At 34.7% G+C, this 19,003-nt stretch overlaps 4 protein-coding genes across 6 annotated transcripts; 2 read left to right on the plus strand and 2 right to left on the minus strand.

The window, feature by feature from the left end:
• The first annotated feature begins 667 nt into the window (after nt 1-667).
• LOC109585159 (putative leucine-rich repeat-containing protein DDB_G0290503) lies at nt 668-4,396 on the plus strand. 2 transcript variants are annotated; one of them, XM_020001142.1, is made up of 9 exons: nt 668-741; nt 791-1,075; nt 1,128-1,424; nt 1,476-1,529; nt 1,739-1,798; nt 1,852-2,522; nt 2,568-2,601; nt 2,752-2,856; nt 2,909-4,396. In XM_020001142.1, the coding sequence occupies exons 1-9, from the start codon at nt 699-701 to the stop codon at nt 4,273-4,275; spliced, it is 2,916 nt and encodes a 971-aa protein (XP_019856701.1). In that variant the 5' UTR covers nt 668-698; the 3' UTR covers nt 4,276-4,396. The 2 variants fall into 2 exon arrangements, with proteins under 2 accessions (XP_019856701.1, XP_019856702.1); XM_020001143.1 differs by having other exon boundaries at nt 1,742-1,798.
• On the minus strand, nt 4,385-6,494 carry LOC100633398 (arginine-hydroxylase NDUFAF5, mitochondrial-like). Its single transcript, XM_003389251.2, has 8 exons — nt 6,230-6,494; nt 5,646-5,757; nt 5,331-5,477; nt 5,154-5,264; nt 5,019-5,105; nt 4,879-4,939; nt 4,739-4,822; nt 4,385-4,696 (listed from the first exon to the last, which is right to left on the minus strand). Exons 1-8 carry the CDS (start codon nt 6,478-6,480, stop codon nt 4,521-4,523), a joined length of 1,029 nt encoding a protein of 342 aa, XP_003389299.1. The 5' UTR covers nt 6,481-6,494; the 3' UTR covers nt 4,385-4,520.
• Nucleotides 6,495-6,549: 55 nt separating this feature from the next.
• LOC100633524 (cilia- and flagella-associated protein 70-like) lies at nt 6,550-14,243 on the plus strand. Its single transcript, XM_020001140.1, has 22 exons — nt 6,550-6,629; nt 6,673-6,988; nt 7,094-7,192; nt 7,351-7,489; nt 7,700-7,805; nt 8,043-8,182; nt 8,324-8,751; nt 8,879-8,971; nt 9,023-9,134; nt 9,255-9,377; nt 9,562-9,772; nt 9,935-10,078; nt 10,267-10,308; nt 10,361-10,494; nt 10,800-10,915; nt 11,297-11,485; nt 12,098-12,369; nt 12,561-12,773; nt 12,981-13,142; nt 13,641-13,730; nt 13,848-13,997; nt 14,053-14,243. Exons 1-22 carry the CDS (start codon nt 6,573-6,575, stop codon nt 14,107-14,109), a joined length of 3,393 nt encoding a protein of 1,130 aa, XP_019856699.1. The 5' UTR covers nt 6,550-6,572; the 3' UTR covers nt 14,110-14,243.
• An 874-nt stretch (nt 14,244-15,117) lies between these two features.
• On the minus strand, nt 15,118-18,986 carry LOC100633015 (eukaryotic translation initiation factor 3 subunit K-like). Of its 2 annotated transcripts, XR_002186355.1 has the most exons (12): nt 18,823-18,986; nt 18,644-18,779; nt 17,758-18,212; nt 17,383-17,679; nt 17,289-17,337; nt 17,187-17,239; nt 16,859-16,979; nt 16,686-16,760; nt 16,555-16,621; nt 16,430-16,507; nt 15,273-15,395; nt 15,118-15,224 (listed from the first exon to the last, which is right to left on the minus strand). XR_002186355.1 is itself a non-coding variant. In XM_003389248.2 (9 exons), the coding sequence occupies exons 1-9, from the start codon at nt 17,442-17,444 to the stop codon at nt 15,193-15,195; spliced, it is 660 nt and encodes a 219-aa protein (XP_003389296.1). In that variant the 5' UTR covers nt 17,445-17,484; the 3' UTR covers nt 15,118-15,192. The 2 variants fall into 2 exon arrangements, 1 of the variants encoding a protein (XP_003389296.1); XM_003389248.2 differs by lacking the exons at nt 17,758-18,212; nt 18,644-18,779; nt 18,823-18,986 and having other exon boundaries at nt 17,383-17,484.
• Nucleotides 18,987-19,003: the final 17 nt, after the last annotated feature.

Genomic DNA, 19,003 nt, shown 5'->3' on the forward strand with positions numbered 1-19,003 from the left:
TAATGAAAGACATGCCTTGTACATAGCATTGCAAGGCTAAAGAGAGAGAGAGAGAAAAAATTGAGAAATGTAATACTGACTTGAAATGCAGGTCCATTGTCAGGTCTAATAGGATATACTCCACTTTTCTTTATGCCTGATGCAAGCCATTCTTTGCAGTCATGAGCTATTGGACAATCTGAAGAAAAATACTGAACTAGTTTTTATTGATATTAACGTACATATTGGAGCATTGACAGTTGAGTCATTTGAGAACACAGCACTCTCAGCTCCAGTACAACCTTTTGATCCGTATGCAAATGAGATTGAGAGGAATGCATATATTAAAAGAGAGAGTTTAATCATCTTTGTCTTTAAGTCAGTGAATAATTAGAAGTCAATGACAATGACATTCGTTGTAGCTGTGTCTACACTTATGACTTATATAGAGATCATCTATAAATGATACAGTGACATAGAATGAACAAATAACCAGAGCAGCTGAAATCATATCGTTTATAGGAGAAATAAGCAAACTAGCATATGGCACAAAATGCTATTTAGTTCCCAAAGAAATTTATTCCAGTACTTTCAATATTTCTGCTCAAGTCTTGTCTAGGAGGCATAATTATGCTGTGATCACTATGAATAAAATTATTGTACATGTAAGGCGTGGCCGTATTTTTTATTTGCCGGAATTTGGGAGTGGCTGGTTTGTAATGGCCTCATCTCCAGGTTTGCCTTTGTCACCGTCTCAACTTTGTAAGTTAAAGAAGTAGCTCTGTATTTGATTGTCATTTATTACTATTAGCTATAGTAAGCCTAAATGACGTTTTGGTACTTTTAAGGAAGTGTCAGTTCCCTGACAAGAGGTGGTTTGAATTGGGACTGGCTTTAGGCCTGTCAAAAAGGACACTGGACACCATCAAAGCTAATAATCCACTGGATGTCAATCAATGCTTAATAGAATGTCTCTCTAAGTGGCTAGAAAGAGCTGATGATGTAGTCAATAAAGGAGGAGCTACCTGTGACTCATTGTCAACTGCCATTAGAGCTATGAATGAGATTGCAATAGCTGAGAATTTAGAGAAAGAGAGTGAGTTAATTAGTATACTTGCCGTCCTTATTTTAGTATTGTGTGGATGTAGGATGTCCTGAAGTTCTTGCTGTTAACATTTTAAATAAGCACTTCACTACACTTTCCAAGTCTCTTTCTGATCCTGTCCATGTAGCTAGATTGCTTTATGGAGAGCAAGTGATATCACAGCAGAAGTTAAATGACGTGGAAGATGACAATTTGTCTCTTTCTGATAAACGACAAATCCTGCTATCTGCTGTTAAAGATGCTGTTCAAGCTAACCATGTTTCTCTACAAAAGTTCTTTGTTGTTTTATGTCATTTAACACGTAATGTCAAGCTAGGCGAAAGTATCCTGAGAGACTATAGTAAGTAAAATGCTAATACCTACTTCTTGGTTATAATTTAATTTGTTATAGGGATATACTTTTCCAGCGATGAAGAATTTGTATTCATCAGAGTTGATGATGATGGTATGTTAAATGAATGTATAGAAGTTGTGCTTGTGCATGAACCACTTCCAAACTTGTTTTTAAGTCAAATGTAAAATACTTACATTAGTATTATTATAATAATTATTGCTACAAAAATTAATTTTTATTGATAACCAAAATTTACATGATTATTTTGTTTATTATTATGCATCACAATGATATTAATTCTTATCTTTCTTTCTGTATAGATGATTTGAGTACTGAAGGAAGTGATACAGTTTCACCGACATGTACATTACCTAAGACTAGTATGTTATTGTTTTACATAATTTTGAGGATTTAATTCATTCCTATAATATAGTTGAGGTTGCTATTTGCAGAAGCATGAGGAATGAATTCACCACTCTTAGAAAGTCGTATGCTAAAATGTCTTATAGTGTTTGCAAGGCTATCAGAGATGCAAAAATTGAATTGGAAGAGTTAAAGGTCTTTCTTGGTAGTGTGAGCAATAAACTTAAAGAAAATTTTAAGGAATGCAAGGATGTTTCAAGTGCCTTGCGTGTCGTTGATAATGAATGTTCACTGGTTGATATTGAACTTTTCTGTGCAGTAGTAGAAAATTTTGAAATTAAAGCAGCTGATAAACATATCAAAAAGTACAGTGAAACATCAACGGAATATTTTAAATCCAATCCCATTTCGTGCTACGTAAAAGAAAAGCTTAAAGCTTCTGAAACCTACCCTCTTCTTCAATGTGAGAAAGTAACTTTCGTCTTGGACTGGAGACCTGAAGATACAAAGCTGGATGACATCAAAGATATACTTTCTAAAATATCTGGTAAACTAGTGAAGATAGAAATAATTGACAATTGTGAATCTGTTAGCGTCACTTGCTCCTTTCCGTACCATCTCACTGGAGTCCTCATTACACAGTTGAAGGAAAATTTGGAGTTTTTAAAAACGAATAATTTAAAAAAACTTACCATTGGATACTGGATAATGTGGGAGAGAGAGGAAGAAAAGGAAGATAAAGTAAGTTAGTTTTAATACATTTCTTTGTATTTTTTTCCTTTATAGGAGATTGAAATATTAGAACATGGAGGAAGTTCAGGTAAATTTGTATGGTCATAAAACACTCTCAAAACGAAGGATAGTGTTATATACTGCAATTTGGTAGTATCATGATTATCAAAAAAACATGCACAATGATAATTTTCAACAGTAATGTGTAGATTCAATTACTTGTATCTTATTTTTGTAGACAGTAAGAAAGAAATGGAAGCAATGCAAAAGAAGATGCGATTATTAAGTAATCAGCTTCTTGATAAAGAAACTGAAACGGAAAGATTGGAAAAGATCATTATCTGTAAGAATGAAGAATTTGCAATAATTATTTACTGTATACACTTCCATTATAGTATTAAAGTCCAAAATTCAAGAACGAGATCAGCAGCTTGAAGCACTACAGCAACAAGTAAACGAAAGAGAGAAGCAGACCAGAGAACGAGAACATGAACTTGAAAAACTGCTTCGAGAAAAGAAAATTGAGTTAGAGCAGCAAAATCAAGAAAAAGAGGAGCAAACTCAACAGATTAAGCAGGCCAGAGGACGAGAACACGTACTTGAACAACTGCTTCGACAAAAGGAGACGGAGTTAGAGCAACAAGATGAAGAAAAAGAGAAGCAAACTCAGCAGATTAAGCAGGCCAGAGAACGAGAACATGAACTTGAACAAATGCTCCGAGAAAAGAAGACGGAGTTAGACCAACAGGATCAAGAAAAAGAGAAGCAAATTCAACAGATCATTAAGCAGGCCAGAGAACGAGAACATGAGCTTGAACAAATGCTCCGAGGAAAGAATGTTGAGTTAGATCGACTAGGACAAGAAAAAGAGAGGCAACTGCAGCAGTGCATTGAAAAAGAGATGCAGGCTAGGGAGGATCTTCAACAAAAGCTTAAAAAAACAAAACAACAGCTTGAGGAAAGACAGAAAGAATTCCAGGAAAAAGATGATTCCTGGGTAGTGAATAGAGGAGATATTATAATGACAGAAGTAGTACTTGGTACAGGATCGTGGGCAGAGGTCAGATTAGCTTTATTTTATGGTCTGCAGGTTGCTGCAAAGTTTCTTCATGAGTTAATAATTGCTCCTTATACTATTGGGGTATTTTCTCGTCAAATGAATATTGCTTCTAAAATACGTCATCCTAACCTCCTCCAGTTCATAGGAGCCACTACAGAGGGTAATCCAATCATCCTGACAGAGCTAATGCCGACCAGCCTAAGAAAGGAAATAGAGACTGGAGGACTGGCCTATCACACTAAACAAAGTATCATTTTAGATGTAGCTTGTGCCCTCAATTACCTTCATCTCTTTGAACCTCATCCTATACTACATAGAGGCATCAGCAGTGCCAATGTACTCCTTCAGCCAATGGGAGGAGGAGTATGGAGGGCTAAGGTATCCATTGGGGTGACAGTTAGTTTTCAGCATCTTAGGAGTTCAACTGATCCTACTGGTAATCCTGTCTACTTGGCACCTGAAGCACTCAAACAAGAGGAACATTCTCCTGCAATGGATGTCTTCAGTTATGGTGTCCTCCTTATAGAGATGGTTGTTAGTGAGTTTCCGGTAAAAGAAAAGAGAGGATCTCACATTGACACAATCAAGAGCCCAGCATTGAAGAGTCTCATTGAACGCTGTCTGATGGAAGACTACAGACAGCGTCCAACAATGAAGGACATTATAAAAGAAATACATGAAAGCATAAGTTTAGTAGAGTAAACAATTATTTATATTTTTTATTTTGTTACGTATATATATACATGTATACTTTTATGATCATGTCATTAATTTATTTTGTCAATATTAAGGCTAACCCAACTAAAAAATATTATGCCAACCATGAATTATTGAAATAAAATAAAACGTCATATTATATATGCATATCTCAAAGGCATTGATCATGCACATTAATATATAGCGTTATGTACGTGTGACATGATATAATAAATAATTATCATCATAATTCATTTTCCTTTTTTATCACTATTTGAGTCAAGCATAACATTGCTCAGCTCCTTCATTGAGACGGTCGCTGAGCCACGATTAGCAGGACCCACTTGTGAAGGGTCTGGCTTCCATCCTATGAAATACAATAACTGAAATGTTGCTGGTACACTTCCATCTTCATTGCCATAATCTTCTACAAGAACATTCAAAACTCGCCAATAATAAATTATCTTACTCTTGTATATTTCAGCTGCTCTTTTGAGTGTTGTTCTTCTGATATAGTTTGGCCTGTGTTTGACGGCATTGTTCTCCCCCATACCTACAATACATACAGTTCAATACTGACTGAGTGTACAAGTTCATGATAAACAATACCTTTAAGGTCATGCATAAGTTCATTGATACCAGGATAATTGACTACTATTTCATCAACATCCTATCAGTAGAAAAAGTAATAAAATTACAATAATTATTTTACTCATATTATTTTACAGATATTTTAACAATACACTTACCAAAGTGGTCATTACAAATCCTGATCTTGTTAATACGCCACCTATATCACTTAATTCTACAAATGGCGAGACATGAGGTGAGAGTCCCTGCAGATAATGACCAGTACATTACATGACAGTATCTATAGGGCTTACTCCTTCATTCTCTTCTTGTGCAATTTGTAATGAGCACCTCAACTCAAAGAGTGTGTCACCAGAAAACATTGCACCAATCAGGCAGCCATCAGGCTTTAAGACTCTCTGTATCTATTAAAGACATATACAGTAACAGTGTTAGAGTGATACTTCATTGTACAAAACACAATGACATACTTCAGTGAAAGCCCTGGGTAAGTCATTGACCCAGTGCAAACTGCAGCTGCTAGTTACCAGCTCAAACTGATTGTCCTTAAATGGTAAAAATTCTTCATCTGCCACTACACGATAAGTAGGCACATCAGGAGGAGCAGAACTTTGTGACTATTGGTACAAAAATTGGCAAAAATAATAATTGGCAAATTTTATATTAAAAATTTTACATACTGTTGGAGCACAATCAAATTGCGGATTTTATAGAATAAAGTAAATAATAATTATAAATAAATTATACTAGTATATACTACATAATACTATTCATAATGGACTTACTAGTGGTCCATCTGAATAGTCACACTGTACTAGAGTCTTAATGATATCACTGTCCATATGTCTGGCAATGTGACCTCTACCACATCCAACATCTAATGCTGAGGGAAACTGTCTTTGCATAAAGAGAGAGGAGAAGGGAATAATGGAATGTCAAAATGATATGTAGTGGGTTTAGCAACTTGCTACACATGTATATGCATGGAGAAAAACCTATAAAACTGAAGAATTCTTTATTTGTCATTTTTGGAAAAATTTGGCCTAAGTACTAAATTTTCGCCCAATTTTTTAGTAACTTTAAAATTTGTAACAAAATTCAATTTTGATTATAATAAAATCAAACTTGCAACACAACATAAAAACATGTATTATGTATCAGAAAAAAATTATTAAAATGAAGAATTCTCTCCTTGTAATTTTTGGCAAAACTTGGCTAAAGTTCCTGTACTATATTATAGTACAGGAATTTTTGCTCAATTTTAACGTATTTTTCAACAAAATATTTAAAAACAAAAATTTGATGCCACAGCTATACAGTATAATTATCATTGTGCATATTGCTATGCTCTTGTCCCTAATCCACTAACCTAGCAACATCACAAGCTCTATCAACAACTATAGCAGCTACAGCATCTTTAAGATAATCATAGAGTCCAGGATCAGGCAACGATGCTGCCCTGTTCCTCTGTATCCTCTTAGCATTACGATCAAATATATTCACAGTACCACCAGAAGACGGTAATGAAGAGAACCAACGTCCTTGTAATAGAGTAACTTGTGACAGAACGACTTGTGACCTCAATGTACCTAATCTCCCCATTACTGTTAGAGACACCATCTTACCTCATTAATATTCATGAATAATAATTAAATTTATAGGCGTGGCTTTCATTGATTGTGCATCACCATAGCAACCGGCCTCGAAACAAAATGGCGAGCATTATGGAAGAGACCCTTACTATTACTCTTGGAGGATGCAGGAATTTAGTGAGCGAATTTTTGTTGTGCAATAAAATTATTTGTTTTCCAGCGTTCTACTCGCGGGGAAGTGTTCACTATATTTGGCCAAGTGTCTCTTGGTAAGACAGTATTAGGAGAGTCATCACGACAAGAATACAAATCAGCTACTAGTGGAGGGAAGGAGGAGGAGGGGAAGAAAGGGAAGGGAGGAAAGGGAGTAGAGTCAGGAGGAGGAGGAGGAGTGACAAGTGGTGGGTCTAGTGGAGGGACAGGAGGAGAAGAGGAGAACGAGGGGATTGGTCAGTCTCTTAATTTAGAAGTGAAGCACACCATTAAAGTAAATGATCCACAATCACTAGATGAACTTGTACGGAACCCTCTCCTAGGTAATGTACATACATTACATGTCTTTATTAGCTACAATTAATTCTATTATTAAAATTTTTATTATCTATTATTATTATTATTATTATTATTATTATTATTATTAGTAAGTGTATATGAAGTGCTTCCAAAGGATAAAAGAGCTAAGGAAGAGAAGACTCAAATGCTGGGCATAGCTCACCTTGACCTCCTACCAATCATTCAAGGTACAACTATAATGCTGTGTACATGTATGTTTTGCCCTAATTTCTCTTCATTTCTTTTGTCATGGCTAACATACCATAAGTATACCCTACACTTTCTCTTTCTATTCTCCTCCACTCTCTCTTTCTTTCTCTCTTTCTCATTTCTTTTTCTATTAAAGGTCAATGTCATATGGAGCAGACACTGTATCTCCAGCCACTCAGTGCTACCTCACCAGTGACAGAGAATTTGCCTGAAGTTGATGTTGTAGTTAATCTTGGTAAAGGAGTAGTCTTTTTATCTGATGATATCTCTAATAGGTATAGTACTACAGTATAATTAATTGTTGTGCATCAAAATTTTATACCAACAATAATTTACATGTACACTTACACTGTACATGTACATGCATGCATGTATGCATTTAATGAAAATTTTAAATGTACATGTACATATACATGTAGTTCTATAGTAGCTTAATTTAATCATTCATCACTTTATTATTATTATTGCATTAAATGTATTTCTAGTAATATAATGTCTTTGAGAGTCAAAGGAGTATATTCATTGCCTGAAGGATGGTCTCCAAGTCCTTTGGTATCATTCACTATAGCTACACCTAAACCTAATCCTGGAGTACGTTGTACCCTTTTTTGTATAATTATGCATAAGTGATATAATGAATCCTCTTTTCACATATTATGCATGTGTAACTGTACAATAATGTTTTAAAAATAAATCATAATACTTAAACCATGCATCATACATGATGTGCATGTACATGTACACATGGCATACATGTACATGTATATTCTCTTTTTTGCTATCATTTCACTCTATTTTCCCTGCCTGCCCTCCTCTCCCTCTCCATAGGATAATTCATTGGTTCCTCTCAGTATGGCTAATGGTGAGATTAAACCTGCTGGTGAAGTTGATTTGGCTCAGTCTATGAGACTCTGGAAGTGGGCAGAGCTCAGTCCAGCTACAGCAGGATTATCATCATTGACTGACCAGTAATATTAATTATATAGCATTGTACAACTCTACATGTACATACATGTACATGTACACATATCCTTCTTATTTTTTGTTACTTTGATCTTATTTGTCTCTCTTTTTTTGTAATATGAATCTCTCTCTCTCTCTTTCTCTAGTGTTATTGAGTCTAATGCTATTGAAGATGAATCAGGTCAAATCTCATCTTACGACGACATTGATTTCAGACGACTAGCAGAGTCCCGTCGTCCAAGAATAGTTTGGAACTCTGAGCTTCGGACATACCTCACTCCGACCCTCAACATAGCCTTGTTGCGTCAACTCTCCCGCTCCCCCATCTGGCCAGTTGAACTAGTACGAATATCCTCCTCATCCAGTGGACGTGGGAAATCAAAGGAGGAGGAGACGACCATATCCCATCATGGAGTGGCTTATCTTGATCTCTCTAGTTTGTTGTATCCAGGAGTCACTCGTGTCTTTGGTGCTTATTATGTTGAGAGTCTCAATGAGATAGAGTTGGGAGAAAGGACTAATGAAGTACACACTAAGAACGTAATGGAATCACTTTATAAAAGTGGTGCTTTTGGTTAGTCATACACAATGAACATACAGTACATGTATAAAATTGTTGTATAATTGTACATGTACATGTACATATACAGTATGTACATTGTAATGTGTGCATGTATATTATTCATCCAATACTGCTGTAGGTAGTGGTAAAAAGTTTGCTGCCAAGAGGCCCAGTACATCAATGAGAGCTTCTGTTGTATCCATCAATTCAGCAGCTGAGACACTAACATCAGGTACTGGATGAGAGAGAGAGAGACTGAAAAAAGAATTATCCTCTTTTTTAGAATCAAAAGTGGATGGTCATGTGTATAAAGATGCTAGAACTTACATGCTTCTTGAGCTAGAGTTATCTAATCCTCTTGTACCCAAGAGACCAGCATCAGTCATTGCAGAGAAGTAAATGCATGTACATACATTATACATGTACACATACATGTATATGTACATGTACATATGCACATGTATACACCTACTAATACTAATAATGATGGTGCTGGTACTATTTTTTGTTTCTAGGATAACAGAGTATATTACTCCTCATCCTCCTCTACCTCGTAAAGTCAGTGGAGTGGAGAAAGCTATCAAAGACTTTCATACTAGTACAACTGATGTGGCTGGACTATTACTAGCAGATTATAGGTACATGTACATGTATTGTTAATAATCTTTTCCTTCTCTTACTTGTACATGTACATTGTACACTAGCTTTATTGGATGTACATGTACAATGTATATGTAATTAAGCTTTTTAAGTTTGTTAATGTACATCCAAAATATTTAGTATTTTCCTCATCATTTGCCTTCTCTCCTATTTCTCTTACAGAGGCCTGTTTGGTAAAATCCTTCAAGAGAAAGGTGAGCTTCCTAATTCAGGAGGCGAAGGATTTGAAGAGAGGAAGCGTCAGTTGCTCTATTCCTTGAACACCTCAGGACACTATCATGCTTACAAGGAGCACATGAAGAGAAGTGTAGTACAAATTGTGAGAGAGAAATTCCTCAATGAAGCCAACACTGAAGACGAAGCTGAAAAGCAAGTTAGTAGATTAATGCACATTATTATTATTATGTGCTTAAAATACTGTGTAGTTTTTAATTTACCTTCTAATGCTTTGTACGCATGTACATATTGGTATACACATACACAATGAATATAATAATAAGTAACTCTTTTCTTTTTTCCCCTTCTTCTCTTCTAGTCATTTCTCTCTCGTCTGTATACATTCCTAGTAGATGAGATGCATGTTGCGTTAGGTAAAGTGTTTTCATTGGAGGACTCAGCTCCTGTTGCTCCTACTATTGTGGACTGTGATATGCTAAGACAATATGCAGCTGAGGCAGAGGTATGGGCTCACAAGCATTAGATACTGACACATCATACTGTGCATGATTAAAGTACATGAACATTTTGGTACATTCTGTACCTGCAATAAAACTGAACAAAAATACATGTACATGTACCACTAGACATGTACATTTAAATTACATGCATGTACTGTACATGTATAATAAGTTTTGTGTATACTTTTAGTCAATGCTAGACCTTGAATTGGCAGAATATTATCACAAAGAGGTAAGATGAAGGACTATTATTATTATCATTGATCACCATTTTTCTATTTCAGTTGTTATCAAGAGAGGAGCACATTGCCCTTCATTGGTATGATTATGGAGTTTTCTTTCTATTAAAGGGAGATCTTGACAACAGTAGACAGTGCCTCAAGAGGGCAGTAGCTCTTGATCAACAGTTCTTACCTGCGTAAGTACATCTACTCATTATTACACGAACTTATACATGTACATGTATTATTATCAAAAATAGCTAGGAGACAATTTTATTACATTTTCTGATTCATACATTAATTATACTTGTTCTTACATGCATACCCATACACATGTATGTATATTGTGTAGCAACTTTGAATTGATTCTGATCAAAATTTGATTTTATAAAAATTCTAAAAATTGCTCAAAAATTGATTATACATGTACTTCACAACATACATGTACATGTACATGTAGTGATAATATTATTTTTTTGCATCTCTTTCCTATTCTCTTTAGTTTGCTGTTATATGGAATGTGTTCCAGTTTGGATGAGTGCTTTCCTGAAGCTGATGAAGTAATGGAACTAGCAACAACCATTGATTCTAGCAACCTTGTAGCATGGACCATGAGAGGTACATTGTACATTGTACATGTACATATACTCAATCACTCAATTATACACATGCACAATATTGTACCTCATTTATGTACTTTCATCTATTAATAACATTAATACATGTATGTACATGTACATACATGTATAATGTGTCATTGTAATTTTTGATGTACATGTACACATATTTACATGTAATAACTTTTGTCTTTTCAATCGAAAATTTACAGTACAGCATCATTTTTTACTCTAGAATACATGTACATGTGTATTTACATATGTACATGTACATGTACATTCATACTGTATGTATGCATGTATTACTTACATGTACATGTATTTAGTTGTTATGTACATGTAAATGGTACATGTAGTTGTGTGACCAATCTAATCACTATAGGCCTTTGCTATGAGTTATCTAATAATACATCATATCGTGACATGTGTTTCCAAGAAGCTCGTAAGCTGGTCTCCAGTGATGCCGATAAGACATACATTACTCCATTGCCTAAGCCTCAGACTCAAGTATCTAAAGAATTAGAGGAACCACCACCACAAGGTCCACTCACTTCACACAGTCTTAGTCAAGGTAAGGGACATTAATAAGGAATGTAATCATACATGTACTGTACATCATGTAGAACTACCCTATGAAAAATAACATGGAGGTGATGTCATGTTTATTTTCATAAAATTTTACATGACATTTTCCACAATGAAATTGCTACAGTCATGTTTCATGTTTCGTGTATCATTAGGAAATGAGGAACTTTGTATAATACTCATGTTTCAGTCCTAAACATGAGTAAACATGTTTCATGTACACGTGCATCAATTCATGTCAGATTTTAGTCCTAATTAAACATGAGTAAACGAGTTTTAATTTATATATTTATGCAACCTACATGTACATGTTTCTGACAAGTTTTAGACATGTTTTGTGAAAGTATGAAGCAATTTGGTTTTATGCATGTTTTATGTGCATGTTTCCATGATTAAAATAAGACATGTAACTGTAACTGTAGCATGCATATTTCGTCATTTAACATGAGGAACCATAATACATTGTACATGTACATATACATGTACTCTAGATGCATAATGTAGATAAAAAGACTTTTACATGTAATAATGTACATGTACATGTACATGTATATAGCATTATGTGTTGACTGTTATGTTACTTTTTGCTAATACACAGCTGATATTGATCAACCTGGAGCTGATGCTACTGGAGAGACAACAGAACCAAATGATCAAACAGCAGCTGGTAATGGAGGAGGAGGAGGAGGAGGGGGTGAACCCAATGAAGGAGAACCAGAGAATACACCAACAGGCCCACCACCCACACAACTAATTAAAGATGAAGTGTCAAGATCTATGCAAGAGATTGGACAAACAGTCACCAGGAAACGACACAGCAGCCCCTTTGTACAGACTGCTTCCTATCTACTTGATGTACATGCTGCTAAAGTAAGGGAGTATCATCTTCATAATTATACAAGTATACATGTACTTGATGTTATTATTGTCTGTTGTTGTTGTTAATACTATTAGTATTATTATCATTATTATTGCCAAATTTGCCATTATTATTATTGGGATGATAAGTGAAGAAAGAGGAAGATTTACACTTTAATATTTTCTATTTTCTTTCTCTCTAGTATGCTGAGATGTGTTTGGCTCATGAGAATGTGCTCCAGTCCCAGGTCAGTAATAACAAGGTCCCATCCTCCACTGACAGTGGTACACCAACTTCTCCTTACTCCAGTGGCAGTGTTGGCTATCACACAGCAGTTGCTAGACTCCATTTATTAAGAAAACAATACAAAGAGGCTAAGGAGACATTGTCATGGGCTGTCAAGGAAGATGTACTGGTAAGTGTGATTTTATCTTGTTGATATTATCAAGAGTAGATCTACTCTTGATTTTATATTATACATGTACATGTACTGTATAGTGTGTTGTACACAGTATAAGTGCAGCTCTAGCATAAGAATAATGATGAGTGCATGGTCTATAGTTATAAGGAAGATTATAGTACATGTATTTAAAATTTTTTTTCTATCTTCTCCTTCTCACAGAATGCTAATCTCTTAGCATTGTTAGGTGATTGTAATTATTATTTGGAAGATGTTGCTAAAGCTAAGGATTGCTATGAGAAGGTAGTGGAGTATGTGACGCCACCAGGCCACATCATCGCTGTATTGCTCAGACTAGCTGACTTGTATATACAGTGCTATGAGGTACAGTATGTATAAATGCAATATACATATACACAGGATTTCCAAAAGGATTTCAGCATAATGCTCACCACCTTGCCAGTACATGAAACATCATTTTACAGTACAGTTAGGAGAAAATTTTTGATTTTTATAATTTAAAAATGAATCTTTATGAATTTTTAAGTTGCTCAAAAATCTGGTCGAAGTCGCTGATATTTTTAAAAATTCTTATATGCCCTCACTGTGTGTTGTATAGAAAGTTTGAACAAATTCTGATAAAATTTGGATTTTTTTTACAAATTGTTAAAGTTGCTCAAAAATCGGGCCAAAGTCCCTGTACTACATGTACATGTATATAGTACAGCCTGTACAGGGTCTTTGGCCAGTTTTTTTCAAAAATGACTCAGTGAGATTTCTTCATTTTTATACTTTTTCTGATGCATATTAAATGTAGATGTACACGTACTTTTGTTGCTGTATTGTAGCACTAAATGACCTATTATTTTTTGTATTCATTAGCCTGAAAAAGCTAAGCAAACATATCTCAGAGCCTGCCGTAGAGCAGCCTCCAGTGTGACATGGAAAGGAGTAGGAATATCTTGCTACATGGTCAGTACTCAGTAATGCTAATGCATGAATGTCGCCCACTTCTTAATAACTGCTATGATATTATGTGCATACATTGTACATGTACAGTACATAATTTGATATTTTATCTCATAATAGATGAAGGAGTATTCAGAGGCAGAGGATGCATTGTCTGAGGCTAATATGCTCAATAATCTTGACCCTGTGGTCTGGGCCTATCTTGCTCTAGTCTGTTACAATACTGGGAGGAAACAAGAGGCAAACCAAGCTGTCAATTTTGCTATTAAAGTACAATAATTTTTTTTTAAATTACATTCTTTCTCCTCTCTCTCTCTTCCTTTAGACTGGTCTAAAGGATCCTTCTCTAAAACAGCAACTACAGGTCATTACTCAAACCTAGTTGGACATGATACAAGAGCTTATTTTCATTACAGCTATCACTTGTTAATTATTATTATGATTATTATGATTATGCGATGCATCACTTACATGTATAGTCTTACATTTCGACAAACAAATATGTTATTAATGCCAGCCTGAGTGACTCACACTAGTAGAGCTATAAGTATAGAGAAACATCTTTTATATACCCACCAATTCTATTGTAACTCGTAGTTAGAAGTAATTCCAATCACAAGTTTTAGGCATCACAACTCATAACTTTAGTTCATAAATATTTTTTACAACCATTTTGAAAAAATTATCTGATGGAAAAGTCAGAAAATTCTTTTTTGTCTGTAATAGTTTCATCTTTAAACTCGCACTTTTCAATAACTGATCTTCTACTACCAACATTTGACAGCCAATGCTTACTATGGGATAATAATGAACATAGGTTGAGGATTATTACTGGTAAAAATGAGCAAGTTATTTTCTGCAAATTCTATGATTTTGTGAGATTTGTATTTTGAAAAAATTAATGCGCACAAAATATTTATGGTTGACGACTTCATTTCAATCAATTGGCAAATACAAAACTGACAATAATTATAACGCTTACATAATAGCAATGGCTTCCTTATCTCCCTCAATGACACCTACTACTGTCCCTTGAGGTGTATTCTTCACCCAGCCACACACTTTATTTTGCTCACATACCTTCTGTGTACCCTATTAATGACAAATGGCATTATAAAGTTATAAACCAATTCAGTTTAGATGCTCAAGCAAGCAACACAAGCTTACTTACTTTCCTAAAGAAAACTCCTAAATAAAAAACAAAGCTTTATAAACAGGTATCCCACAAATGATTTTAGTTATTACCTTGGACTCTCCCAAACACTTCAAAACTGACTTTTACAAATGACATGTTCAGCTGGTTTAGTGTTTACTATTTTGTATTCTTTATTTATTTTTCTAGTCTAGAGCACCGCCCACCTTCTGGCACCTATTATGGCTTCCACCCACGCTATGATTACAAAGTAGTTTTATGAAAATGAAAACAATAATAATAATAATAAAGACAGTGTTCAATCTTCATTTATCAACGAGTAGATGATATTATATTGCTAACACCTAAGGTGTAACAAATGAATAAAATGATCCAATTCTAAATGCACATACTTTCAAAATCAATTTTAGCAAGAATTCTTTTGGGCTTGATCAATTCCTCTTGTCCTCTTATAAAGACAACACCATCATTGATCTTCCAGCCATTGCTCACTGCAAACTGTTCCAATTCCTTTTCTAGTGATGAAATAGAGTTAGTGACAAGGGTTTCCCACAAAGCATGCTAAATGAGCTAAAGAGCATGCTTCATGAGCTGACAAGGACTAAAATACATGCTTTGGCTTGATTTTTGAGTAACTTTAAAAATTTGTAAAAAATCTACTTTTGATCAGAATCAGCTCAAACTTGCTATCTCAAACTTGCTATGCAACATAAGAACATGTATATGCATCAGAAAAAAATTATAAAAATGAAAATTCTCTCCTAGTCATTTTTGGCGAATTTGGCCAAAGACCCTGTACTATTATAGTACAGGGACTTTTGCTCAATTTTTGAGTAACTTCCAAAATTCATAAAAAATCTAATTTTGATCGGAATCAGCTCAAACTTGCTACGCAACATAAGAACATGTATCTGCATCAGAAAAAAATTATACAAAATGGAAAATTCTCTCCTAGCATTTTCTGAAAATATACCCTGTATGGTATTCTGTCAAATTTTGGAGCAACTTCAAAATCCACTAGACAGATGAACCTACTGCTATTGCATTAACTACTACTTTAAAATAATTCAAACTTACAAGAAACCCTGCATATTTCTTCGAAAAAAAGCCCGGACTTCTATTTCTTAAAATGACATTTGGACCTCCAAAAAATTTTTTTAATAAAATAAAACTTGAGCCAACAGTGCGATTCGAACCGGGGACCTCATGCAAGTAACTTCAGGAAGCTTAAGAAGGTATCTACAAGGTATATCTTACTTGAAAGCTAGATTAGCATATTTATAGTTTCATTTTATTTGTACCTGGCTTTTATTTGAGGATATACTGTAGTACTATTACAATGGTTTTGAATTTTTGATATACTAGTGTCAATCACGTATCTTCATTGACTATTACTATGCTACCTGTTGTACATGTATATCCAAACAAAAATAATACTTAATTGTATATGAACTTGTATTTGCACTTATTGAAATGAATGAAATGCAGTCACAATGTATTTGACCCCATCCCTGTAATAAAGTGATAAAAAAATCATTAACAAACTAACCAGGCATATTTCCTAAGTAAGAACTCAGCTGAGGTACAGGTATAGTTTGATATGTAATATTAACTAATTCAGCAATATCTACATAAAAAAGAATCCAATGTAGCAGAACAGTATATTATACTTACAGTTCTTCACAGCATCCTTAAAACCAACCACTTTACTAATAATTTCACCACACTCTTCTACCAATGACTAAACGATGAAAATTAAATTACAATAATTAAATTGTATACATCTCTCTTTATCTCTCCCTTACCCAGAACTCTGTGAAACTGCATGATTCCAAATGAGAGCATAGCGAATTTATCTTAACAACCTCTTCATTACTTTGCTGTCATAAAAAGAAACAATACCATAATTCGTAATTAATGCTGCACATGCATGAAGGCAAGATATAGTACAGTGACTAAGTTAAACCTAACACTTTACCTGATTTAGTGGAAGGACGGATATGAGTAGAGCAAGATGAATCTTTGGTAGTGCCATTATTGATTTTAGTAACATTTTGCACACTATGTCAACATTAAAATGATTAGGATTGAACTGGTAACTGAAATATAAAAATAAAAAAAAACATTATTCACCAGCATCTTACATTATAGCAGCAATAGATACTAGCATTACTGACTAGCAATTCATTTTAGCAATGCTACAAACAATGATGCTAATACTAATGCTATAACTAAATATTAGGTATAAATCCCTGCATGCACATTATACCCATTCGATAGACATTCAATAATGTTTATAATCTTACAGTTTCATCAAAGAAAGGTTGGCTTCCAAATTATACACTGAAGGATTTTCTACCTGTAAATGAATGGCACACAAATCAATGACAGAAGTTTGAGTCACTAACCTGAAACTGGACGTACATTTCAAGGCATTCAATGTTGTTGGGATTGTAACTGTACACACATAGCGTCATATTCTTCATTGATATTCAACCTTACCGATTTATTCCTGAAAGAATAGGAGTCAATATGGACGTCCATTCTTCTGAACTAGCCGCCATTGTTACCCACGTGTAACCACCAACCACGCCTCTAAAATTAATCATTTAATCTCTAAAATAAATTAATAATTATTGATAAACAACAATGTGTCAACAAAAGCTGACAAAAGAAATAGAATAATTAATGATAGATCCGGATTTCTCTGAAGAACAGTATAGTATAGCTTTGCAGGTGCAGTCTAGAATTATAAATCTATAAAGCTTTCTTTTTGGAGGCTGTGTACCTCTCCATATACTGAAAAAAGAATAACAAAAATGAAAAAAGAAGAAGAGAGAATATTATTTTAAGTTTACTTTGTTATTAATAATTTACTTTGTTATATTCAGGCATTTCATGTAGTTCTCTAGGAGGGAAGAGGTTGCCATCAAGACAAAGTAATGAGATATTTGAATCTCTCAGCACAGTAGGTGGAACACCAACTAGACTAATACAGTTCTCTTCAAGTCTCAGGACTTTGAGGTTCTGACACTGAGACACTGATTCCGGAATGACGCTAATCTGATTCCGATTCAAGTTGATCTCGACGGCACTGATAACCTCAATGCCAACTGGGATAGACGTGATCTGGTTTGATGAGAGGTCAACGAAATTGACCTGGGTCAGTTGACAGAGGAAGAGCGGGAAAGATGTCAGCTTATTTCCAGAGAGATTGACAGTTTTGAGAGCCTTGAAGTTTACAAAACTATCAGGAAACATCGACAAACAGTTGGCAGAAACATTCAATGTCTCTAGCTTCTTTAGCTCAGAGAGTTCACAAGGCAGTGACCCTGTAACAATAAACAATAAAGTGCATTTACTAGGAGTACTATAATAGCTTCTCTACTTATAGTGTATGCCTTAAGAATATAATCCTGCTAACTGAACTCTACTACCTGGTGTTGGTATGCTCTTTTTATGTTACTATCATGTTTATTTGCAAAATGTAAACTCTTTCATTGTGTTGAATGCCTCTGTTTAGTAAGAAATAATTAGTTTACAATACAGCCAAACCTCAAATTATAATACTGGTATACACCAGAATTTCATGTTATGTCCACCATATAAACATGCATACACCATAATTAGCTAATAGACCAGTACATATATGTACAATATGTACACATGAATATGAATTAGAGGTGATCTGGCATGCCACTAGTGTCAGAAATTACGATTAGAATATCTAGTATATGTTTCATGACAAAGTGCACATGCTTACTTAAATTGTTTTTTGATATGTTAAGAGATTTGAGGACCTTAAAGCTGCCAACCCAAGAAGGAATACTAGATAGCTTGTTATCTGATGCATCTAGTGTACGGAGATTAACAGACAATGACTGGGTCTTTTGTGGCAACTAAAAGAATGAATGATTCAATGGAAAGAGTTCAGATACATACCTCACTGAGACCTCTAGACTGTAATACACAGACTCCAGTCTTGCTAGCGTGAGATATATGCTCAGAAACAGATCCACCACTACTGCTACTGTTTCCCATGACTGATAAGTTTCTTGCTTTCAAGTTTCAATGCTTCTGCTTCAATTTTTTTGCTGAATTGACCACTCCTACAAGAACGCCC

Source organism: Amphimedon queenslandica, unplaced genomic scaffold (assembly GCF_000090795.2).
Source record: "Amphimedon queenslandica unplaced genomic scaffold, v1.1 AMPQUscaffold_13109, whole genome shotgun sequence".
NCBI classification, from domain to species: domain Eukaryota; kingdom Metazoa; phylum Porifera; class Demospongiae; order Haplosclerida; family Niphatidae; genus Amphimedon; species Amphimedon queenslandica.